Source organism: Myotis lucifugus, unplaced genomic scaffold (assembly GCF_000147115.1).
Source record: "Myotis lucifugus unplaced genomic scaffold, Myoluc2.0 scaffold_4872, whole genome shotgun sequence".
In the NCBI taxonomy this organism is placed as follows: Eukaryota; Metazoa; Chordata; class Mammalia; order Chiroptera; family Vespertilionidae; genus Myotis; species Myotis lucifugus.
Window position 1 is genome coordinate 31 of NW_005875920.1, and position 10,931 is coordinate 10,961.

The 10,931-nt window shown below is 36.5% G+C and overlaps 1 protein-coding gene across 1 annotated transcript; it reads left to right on the forward strand.

Annotated features, from left to right (window-relative positions):
* Positions 1-357: 357 nt before the first annotated feature.
* LOC102422681 (probable ATP-dependent RNA helicase DDX52) lies at positions 358-10,891 on the forward strand. Its single transcript, XM_014450899.2, has 12 exons — positions 358-570; positions 818-1,003; positions 2,547-2,690; positions 3,353-3,464; positions 4,548-4,620; positions 5,121-5,324; positions 5,448-5,538; positions 7,522-7,644; positions 7,746-7,896; positions 8,059-8,134; positions 10,132-10,203; positions 10,774-10,891. Exons 1-12 carry the CDS (start codon positions 373-375, stop codon positions 10,868-10,870), a joined length of 1,527 nt encoding a protein of 508 aa, XP_014306385.1. The 5' UTR covers positions 358-372; the 3' UTR covers positions 10,871-10,891.
* Positions 10,892-10,931: the final 40 nt, after the last annotated feature.

Consider the following 10,931-nt stretch of genomic DNA (forward strand, 5'->3'; position numbering starts at 1 on the left):
TCTGCTGTTTGGTGAATTTGCCTATTACCTTTTGGATATAGGATAGTCCTTAAGTACTGTGTTGCATTCATTGCTATTATAAGTGAATTATTTTCTTTCTATTTATTTTCTGTCTGGCTGGTGTTTGGATATAAAAAAAGCTGGTTGCCTCATTGAAACCTCTTTTTGTTTAAGTAGTTTCCCAACTAATCTCTTGTTTTCAAGTATAGAGTCATCTACATATTACACAGCTGAAGTAACTAACAAAAGGAAGAGAATGAGCTTCAGAGCTCTGATTTTTACCAATATAGAACCTGCCTCTCCTTTCCAATTTCTATACTTTCTTTTATCTAGTTGCAACAGCTAGTACTGTTCTTTTGTTTGTGTGAAGGTATGGCCTGTTTGCTACACCCTAGAATGTTGCACTTAAAATCTTTTAATTTATTAAAAATTATTTTAGAAATTACTTCAGAAGAAGAAGGTTCTACCATACAGTGGATATCATCTGTGGAAGCAAAGATTGAAGATAAAAAGGTTAAAAAAGAAAATAAACTAACTTCAGGAAAGTTGGAGCTTATCAGAAAAGAAAAGGTTAGAAAAATGTCTTAGCCCCAATTTCTCACTTAGTGACTTTTTTTACTGTCCTTGGGTTACTCTGTGGGTAAAAGTGAGTATGGTTTTGTTAAGATGGAAGATTAATTAGTTTGAGTTTTACTTTAATGAAAAATTAATGCAAAGTGTTTCATATTCTACTAAAACTTATCCTAGACTGTTGCTTTATAACATCTGACAATATTTTTTACCATATCCATGGTGACTCCTTTACTGCATTTTTCAGATAAACTTCTTGCGGAATAAACACAAAATTCATATCCAAGGAACTGATCTTCCTGACCCAATTGCTACATTTCAGCAACTTGAACAAGAATATAAAATCAATTCTCGACTGCTTCAGAACATTCTAGATTCAGGTTTCCAAACACCTACACCAATCCAAATGCAAGCCATTCCAGTTATGCTGCATGTGAGTATGAAGGTCTAGAATGCCTCTGACATTCCTGTGTTTGCTTATTCTCTTTTCTCTGCCTTTGAAATCTGCCTTTCTACCTTATTTCCTCCCCCTGTTGAAATCTTTACCTTGCTTTTAAGGTCCATCTCCAATGCCTGTGCTTTTGAAAACTTGTCTTGATCACTACAGCTAGATGTGATCTTTTTCATTTACCAATGCTCCCCTATCACCCAAGTCTCCATGGTACTTAGTGTGTTCTTTTTCTTGCAACATTTGTCTTATACTTCACACTACTATGTATTGCACTAATTATATTTTTTTTTCCTTTTACTATAGTGTAAACACTCTGAGAGATTATGTTCCGTTTATTCATCCATGATTTAGTTTATAATTTCCAGGAACTATTTCAGAAATACAGAATTGTTGTACTAACCTGACTGGTTTTTCCTCAATACTTTTTATTATTGAAGTATACTTTATATACAATAAAATACATAGTTAAATGTACAGTTTAGTGAGTTTCAGTGATGCATATCCTATGTAACCATCACCCCAATGAAGAGATGTAACATTTTTATTGCCCCAGAAAATTCTCTTGTGCCCTTTCCATTCTGTCCTCACTCCACCCCTGCCCGGAGGTAACCACTGTTCTGATTGCTATTGCCATATATTAGATTTGCCTCTTCTAGCATGTGATATAAGGGGAATCATTCATTATTTCATTTCTGGTTTCTTTCACTTTGCATACTGTTTTTGAGACTCATCTATGTTACATACATCAGTAGTTTGTTACTGAGTATAGTCTGTTGTATGAATGTATCACAATTTGCATATCCACCTATTGATAGATGTATGGGTTAACCTAGATTTTTGGAAATTAAGTTTTTCTAAGGTTTCTTTTGGTAGTGATGATAGCTACCTTTTCCCCCTACAAAACCAAGATGGCCTTCATTTCTGGTAGTTATAGGATACCATACTGGTCCTCTTCATTTTCTTTGAGAACTGAAATGAAAATACATTTGAATTATGTTGTTGATGCATAGTAACTTTGCTTTTAATTTTCATTTAAGATTATTTCTGTCATGACTTTAGCTTAAAGCTTTAAAAATCACAGTGACTTACTGAAGATTGTCACCTGTTAATTGCTCTGTCACTCAGGTTATGGCCACTTTTTCTTTCTTTCAGCCATTTTGTTACTTATTTAAAACCTTCCTCAGGGAGTGAGCAGTGCAGATATCAGCACAAAATGTTGGTTTTGTAATTTTGCATTGATAAAGAGTTTAGTGGGAAAGAACAATTGAAATAATGGAAATAATTGAGGTTGAAAATTATCTTTGGATTTGTTATCCACATTCTTTACCCAGTTCGAATGGATGTCAGTGGCAGTGCTCAGAAACTCCATTGTGGTGATGGTGGCAGGGGTAGATAATGTTAGAAAAGCAAATATAAGAGAAGTTAGACAAGTGATGAAAACATGGATGATTGGATTTATCACATACATTTTTATGGCTGAGAGCATTATTTGTTCACTGGTTAATTTAATATACTCTGTTTTTAGGGTCGAGAACTTCTGGCTTCTGCTCCTACTGGTTCTGGAAAGACTTTGGCTTTTAGCATTCCCATTTTAATGCAACTGAAACAACCCACAAATAAAGGCTTCAGAGCCCTGATTATATCACCAACACGAGAACTTGCCAGCCAGGTATGACCGCTCGCTTCTGAAGAGGATGTTTTGGTGTTTGCTTCAGTCATCTTTCTTATTTGGGGGTAATAGAAAGGTCTCAAAAGAATAAGGCCTGTGTCTTTTGTCAGGTCAGGTATTCTGTACAGAGCCCATTTCTATGTCTTATTGCATATGGGCAAATATTTTCTAAAATATGATGTTAACATTTGTACTTCTTTGGTGAATGCTCTAAGATCCTTGAAGTTGAAAGGCTACTGTAATATACAGTCATTCTAAACTTTATTTTTCTCACCTAGAAAAATGAAAATTCATTTAAGTTTTTGAGAAAGTAAAACTATACAATTATATGCTCCACCCTTCATGTGCTTAATGTGAAATACATGCCAAGTATGAAATAGTTTTATAATAGTACTATATTCTAAAAACAATAAGTAACAGATTGGATGAGTTTTGTTTTTTTCTGTTGAAAATTGTTTATTAGACCTGAAGAAATTACTGAATCTTACTAGGCATTGAAGTTCCAAACTGCTGAGATTCCAGGTTAATCTACACATTAGTACAGGTTTAATTTCAGATATTTATGGAGTTGTAAAGGATTTATTTTTTTAATAATGTAAATGAGATTATACTTCTTATTCAGGTATTTTAGCAGATGATGTTTTTATCATTTTCTGTTATAGACTCATCGAGAGTTAGTAAAAATATCTGAGGGAATGGGATTCAGAATACACATGATCCACAAAGCAGCAATTGCAGCCAAGAAATTTGGATCAAAATCATCTAAGAAATTTGGTAAGGGATTCATGCTTGAGATGTAGAGCATGAAGGGGATTTAGAAATTACAAATATCCTAATTGACACCTAAAAGTTTTTAAAGTGTAGTCATGCATATAATTTGATTTTTAGAGAAGCTAAAAGAGATCTCCCTGCTCCCATCCAGTAGTTATATAAATATATACTAGTGATTCTCAACCAAAGGCATTTTGCCCTCCACCCCCACCTCACCCTTCAGGGATATTTGGCAATATCTGGAGACATTTTAAATTGTCACACCTGGGGCATGGTGCTACTAATCTGTAGTGGGCACAAGCCAGGGCTGCTGTTAAACATCCTACAATGTACAAGACGGCCCACTACAACAACAGAGTTTTCTGGTCCAAAACGTCAATGTGCTGGGGTTGAGAAATCCTCCTTTATACTAAATGCCATGGAAATACTCTTGTCGACAAGAATAGCTTACATCCCTACCTTTATGAGTCAGAGGATCTGCTTTTTACCTATCTTGTATCTTGAGCTTCTGAGTAAAATTCCATTTAAAGAAGGATTTTCCTGGCCTGGCTAGTGTGGCTCAGTTTGTTGGAGCATCGTCCCATACACCAAAAGGTCTCAGGTTCCATTCCCCATCAGGGCACATACCCAAGTTGCAGATATGATACCTGGTCAGGGTGCCAGGGTGTGTACGGGAGGCAATCGATTGATGTTTCCCTCTTACATCGATGTTTCTCTCCCTTTCTCTCTCTGTTATCAATAAAAACATATCTTTAGGTGAGGATTAAAAAAATAATGATAGAAAAGCATTTTCCTTGAAAAACATGTTTGAAAATCAAGCTGTTGGATTATAGTATTCTTGCCTCTTAGAAGCTGAGAGGACAGATCAAATATAATACAGAAGGGATATACTAGTTTGTGCTAGGATGGATAAAAAAAATATGTATGTTAGCTTACTGACAGGGAAGAACTTTTGTGTTGGTGTAGTGAGTATGACCACTGCCTCCTCACTTCAGGTTATTAACTGAAAATTCAGGAGCCTTAATTTTCTAGTTCAAGAGGGATGAAACTTGTCTTTGCAATTTGTACCATTTGTTTTTTCTGTAGATATTCTTGTAACTACTCCAAATCGACTAATCTATTTATTAAAACGAGATCCTCCAGGAATAGACTTAACAAGGTACAGGTGATATTTTAATGTCTTTTATATGTGCTTTTCTTTTAGTTGATTATATTTTGTCCTCAATTGTTTGTATAGTTGCCCTTTGGAGCTTACTACCTACCAGCTTTCAGTAAATGTTGGTACTGAGAATAATGGTTTCATTAAACTTACAGGAAAATAACTATCTGGTCTGGAAGAAAGTCACAGATTCTCATAAGCAGTTAGCACAGAATTCCCCTAGATTTTCAGCAGTGGTGATGGAGTTTATCAGGTTTATGTGGATCTCTGTTTTTTGCTAATGGAACTTCATATCTTGGAGGCTAATGGAATAGTTACATTAATTTATGTTTATCTTACTTTACCTTTCCTTGCTTATTTTTCTTGTACCTTTTTGTGATAATGGTATGTGGGTCTGAGAAGCAGCATTATGGTTTGACTTCTTCATGTGTCCCTACAATTTAGTGAAATGTCTTGGATCTTCTAGTTTAATACCCACAAGTTGTCTTGTTATTTCTTAGTGTTGAATGGCTGGTAGTAGATGAATCAGATAAACTATTTGAAGATGGCAAAACTGGGTTCAGAGACCAGCTGGCTTCTATTTTCCTGGCCTGCACATCCCACAAGGTCAGAAGAGCTATGTTCAGTGCAACTTTTGCATATGATGTTGAGCAGTGGTGCAAACTCAACCTGGACAATGTCATTACTGTGTCCATTGGAGCAAGGTAATTGTTCTGCATTATCCCAGTTTGGGGGGGGAGGGAGTGTTTATTTCATTTACTTGGAATTTCAGGTGGAGGGAAGCAAAAATTGGCTCTTGCAAACTATAAGGTATGTTTTCTTCTCAGGAATTCTGCAGTAGAGACTGTAGAACAAGAACTTCTCTTTGTTGGATCTGAAACGGGAAAACTTCTAGCTATGAGAGAACTTATTAAAAAGGTATATTTCCAACTAATCTTTTTGATAAAGTTCACTAAGCCTTATATTATTAGTGGGAGGCTGAGCACTATACCTATATCATATTTACTAATCCAGTGGTAAATTGTTAAGTACTTTGGGCCAGCTCTTCTCCCAAGGTGGAGAGGTTCCACCATTCAAATATAGTAAGCTTCCTATTCCCAGCTCGGTAAGCTAGGAAAAGACCTACCTGATGCCCTGAAAGCCTTTTTCCACAACTGCATATGTATCTGCCCTCTGCATCTCTTGTCCCCTTCCCCAGTTTCTCTGCTGCTTTCTTATTGAACTGGGGCATTGTAGAATGAGTAGGACAATTTTCTGTTTGTATCCCTTCAGTAAATATTGAATAGAAGCCATAGTTAAAAGGCTACATACTGAAGGGTTGCGGGGAGGCTATTGAAATATAAGTCCTAAGCTCTGCCCCTAGAGTTTAGTCTTCTTTAGGAGCTAAAATAAAGACACTTGTGTAAGATAGTTTGTGATAAAGTGCCATAAAAGGTTATAGAGTGCTTTTCTCAAATACTCATATAGTTATAATGGGGCCATAAGGGTGAATTGAATTGGTTGGGGGAAAATGCTACTAATCTGGGCCTTGAAGGACTTGTGGGATTAAAAAGTGAAGTATTAGTGGCAGGAGGAGCAGCTGTTGTAAAGTCTCAGAGTTGGAGCTGAATACATTGAATGTGTTTGGAGACTAATGAAGAAGTTACCTAAGGAGAACATTTATAGTGGAATTAAAGATAATCAGTTTGGACAGGAGAGTTAGGGTCAAGGTAAGAGAAACCACTGAACATTGTTGAGTGTGGCCACATAATTTTTAAGGACAATTAAACAGTGGTATATAAGGTGGGTGGTAATGAAAAGAGATTGAAAGTGAACCAATTAGCAGGCTATTAAGTTAGGCTGGTTAGACATAAGGAAGAAATAAATAAAGGTGAGAGCCTTAGTGGAGGATTAACAGTAGTTGGAGGATGAACAGGAAAGGTGTTTGCAAGTACCTGGTGACAACAGGAGCGGTTAAGAGTGTTGACTCTGGAGCCAGACTACCTGGATTGAAATCCTAGCTTTAGGCAAATTAAGCTCTGTTCCCCAGTTTCCTCATCTGTAAAATGGGGGTAATAATATCTACCTCTTACAGTTGTTTCAGTATTAATGAGTTAATACACATATAGTACTTATAATAGTGGTTGGCAAATAATAAATGCTATGTGTTAGTTTTAAAAATATTCTTAAGGGCGTCATTTAGCAGTAGGAAATACAAGGTTTTTCACAGATACATAGGATTATACATGAGCTTTAGATTTGTGAACGTTCTAAAATCATGTTAGATTTTGTGTAAATGTGTGGTTGCCTATTAGAAAGTTTCATTGCTTTCATTAGATTCTGAAAATTGTATGAACCAAAATAAAAAGATTAAGCCCTAATATAGACAGTTGAAAATATACAAAGTTGGTTTAGAGAGAGGCAGAGTATGATATAAATGTAAAAATCATTTGCTTAGAGCTGGTAGTTTATAACTGAGACTTTAATAAGATAAATATTATATTGAGAGAACTTCGAACCAAGATCTGAGCTTTCGGGGAATACCCACAGTTAAGATAGATAATGAATTAAAAACACAGTCATTACATTTTAAGTAGAATCAAAAAAGTTCTGAGGCACAGAGGCCGAGAGATTATTATTTCAAGCAATAGGAATCCATTGCTGTAGAAAGGTAAAGGGGTTAATTAGACAAGATCATTGGAATTTTCAAGATGGAGAGTACAGTTCAAATTGGTGGAAAGAATTCATTATAGAGAAGGGATGATGAGGAAGGTAGGCAGATTAGACCACTGGTACTAGAAATTTGGCAATGAAAGTACACTACATTGAATTGGATTCTTTTATGAACTAAAATAGTATAAAATACTGTGATTATATTCTTAATTATGGGTTATGTGTACTGATTATTGCATTTCTTTTTAGGGTTTCAATCCACCTGTTCTTGTTTTTGTTCAGTCCATTGAAAGGGCTAAAGAACTTTTTCATGAGCTCATATATGAAGGTATTAATGTGGATGTTATTCATGCAGACAGAACACAGGAACAGGTAAAGTCAGATGTATACTCTCAAAATGATAACTAAATTTTAAAAATGTTTTCCATTCCTAGAGTGGTACTAAAACATTTACTATATGTTCTGTTAACCAGAGAGATAACACAGTCCAAAGCTTCCGAGCAGGAAAAATCTGGGTCCTTATTTGTACAGCCTTGCTAGCCAGAGGGATTGATTTTAAAGGTGTGAACTTGGTGATCAACTATGACTTTCCAACAAGCTCAGTGGAATATATCCATAGGATCGGTGAGTGGTCCCCTGCCTCCACACTCATCCATTTTAGCACGTGTGCCATTCCCTACAAACATGATCAGTTTTTTAGTGCTGTGAAAAATCCACTTTTATATGTGAATTTGGAATGTCTCTTTTCCCCAAAAAAGTGTTTTTTAATGGTCTGGCTTTTCTTAGGTCGAACTGGAAGAGCAGGGCATAAAGGAAAAGCTGTTACATTTTTCACTGAAGATGATAAACCATTATTAAGAAGGTAAATTAGGAAAAATAACTTCGTGTTAAGTTGGCAACGTTGATTCATTATTCTTATATGTATACACAGTTAACAGATAATTACAAAACATCTTTGTCCAAAATTCTGCTATAGTAGTCAACTAAATTTTAGCAATGAGAAAAGGAAAAATGACCTAAAGGCCTTATTTTTGCCTTTCGATTATTGTCTATATATATAAAAGCCTAAGCGATCAGAATGACCAGAACAACCAGTTGTTATGATGTGCACTGACCACCAGGGTGCAGATGCTTAATGCAAGTGCTGCCCTGTGGTGGTCAGTGCACTCCCACAGCCAACCTCCCTCGACTGTCCAACCTCCTGTGGTCGCTCCCCACAGCTGGCAGGCCGCTGGGCTGGGATGGGGAACCAGGGATGGGTGATGGCAGATGCAGCCCCTTTGCCAAGGGCCGGTGGCCAACCTCCCGTGCCATGTCCCTCCCCCCAGCCGGCAGGCCCCAATCAACTCACCGTCTGCCTGCTGCGGTGGTGGCACCATAGTGAGGGGAAGGGGGGGGGGGGCAGGGAACTGTGGTTGTGGGGGCACGGACGATGGTGGCATCGGCAGCTGGCATTTGTTCCTTCTGCGCCCAGCCCGGTGACCATCGCCTCCTCTCCGGCCTGGCCCCAATCAGCCCTGGTCGCCAGTTAGGCCTAGGGATCCCACCTATGCATGAATTTCGTGCACCAGCCCTCTAGTTTGTTAATAATAACAAATATTCCAAAATTCTCATAACTCAGAATTCTCCCAATAGCCACCAGTTGAAATTATTTACAATGTAATATTATGGTTTTTGAATGAGTAATAGTTTAAAATTAACCCCAGTCTCTTTAGCCCCATCAAGATTCTTACTATAGTGCATCCTTCCCATTACTCTTAGGGGCAGATAAAGTTTTATATTTAGTCGCAGGAGCACACGCCAATATTATTCAATTGTAGCCCCTTGAGGCCTGGATAACATATGATAGATATAATTTTAGAATCATGGATTTTAATTTAGCCTATTATAGATACTAATATAGAGGTTGAGTTTCCTACATTTTGGCTGCCTGCAGAAAATTTAGCCTGATGATAATCAGTAACACATCACATTTCTAACAGTTGAAATTGAGTTGTGGCCCTTACTGGTTTGGCTCAGTGGATAAAGCATTGGTTTGAGGACTGAAGGGTCCCAGGTTCAATTCCGGTCAGGGGCACATACTTTGGTTGCAGGCTCCTTCCCGGCCTGGGCCCTGGTTGGAGGCAACCAATTGATGTGTTTATCTCATATCGATATTTCTCTGTCTTTCCCTCTCTTCCACTCTAAAAAAAAAAAAAAAATGAGTTGTGGCTGAAAGCAGTTTGTACTTTGAGTTTATCTGTTTTGGCAAAGATTTTGATTTGTGCTTTCTGAGCCGTGGCTCTGAAAGCCTTGGTTTTGCTTTGAGCAGACTTTCACATGTGCATGTGTAGGGCAGTATGTATTCCAACCACCTAGATTCACCTAAAGTTTCCTCAGCAGCTCCAAGCATGTGAATTTGATGACCCCCCATATCAGTGTAACTATGCACCTCCATTTTTCATCTGAGAAATGGGGATAATGATAATACTAAAAGGGTTGTTGTGAAGATTGAATAAGTTACTATACATGAAAAACCCATAGTAAGTACTATCATTTAATAGATTTAAGCCTGACTCTGGCTTCAGTCAGTTTCTCATCCAAGGTTGAGCTTAGAGGCTTTTTAGGGCTTGATAAAATAAATGTTGAGCAGAAATAGCTGCTGTCTAAAATTATGCATCAATCATTGATTTTAGTCCAGCAGACATTCCGTTAGTAATCCAACGTGATTATATCTGATGGTAATTGATAATACATTAAAATACCGGATTATTTTCTTGCTTGTATAGCTTTAGTTCCTCTTATATTGTGCAGAGGGTGCAACTTCATAAACATTTGTTTGATAAGATACAAATTTATGTTAATGGGTACCTTTTTCAGCGTTGCCAATGTTATACAGCAGGCCGGATGTCCTGTTCCAGAATACATAAAAGGTTTCCAAAAACTATTAAGGTACAGTCTTGAATTTACCAGACCTCCTCTCTTTCTGTCTTTGTATATACATTCTTGCTTTCACATTCTTACACATAGTTTTAACAATACTACTAACTTTTAGAACATTTATGATAAAAATTTTCCTTGTAAAATTTTTGTGAATACTGTATGTTTTTTAAACCTTGCTAGTTTTCTCATCCTTGAAATTTTAAGTATTTAGACTTTTTAAAAAAATTACTCAATATGAGTGAAATATATTTGGATTTTGTTTTAGTTCATAAAACTGGTAAAAAGCAGTTAATTGGCCAAAATCACACTCTAATGCTTATTGGCACAGAATATAAGGCTGACATGGGACATATTTTAGCCATAATCACTGCCTTTTAAAATTGATTGAATTTACCATCCCTTTTGGTTACCTCTGTAAATGCTATTAGGTAATCTAGTATATAAAGTGGATACAAGTGTGGATAAATCAGTGAGCAGATAAAAAATGAACTTTGTGACAAGAATCAAAATTAGTTTTAGCTTTAACTTTTAAATTAAGTTACACTTCATTTAGTTCTTTCCTCTCTTTGTAACTTTCAGCAAACAAAAGAAAAAAATGATTAAGAAGCCATTGCAAAGGGAGAGCATTAGTACAACTCCAAAATACTTCTTAGAAAAGGCTAAGGATAAACGGTAAGTAAATGGTGAGAAAATTAACTGGTTGTTTTCATAATATAATTATAGTAGGCATTACTTTT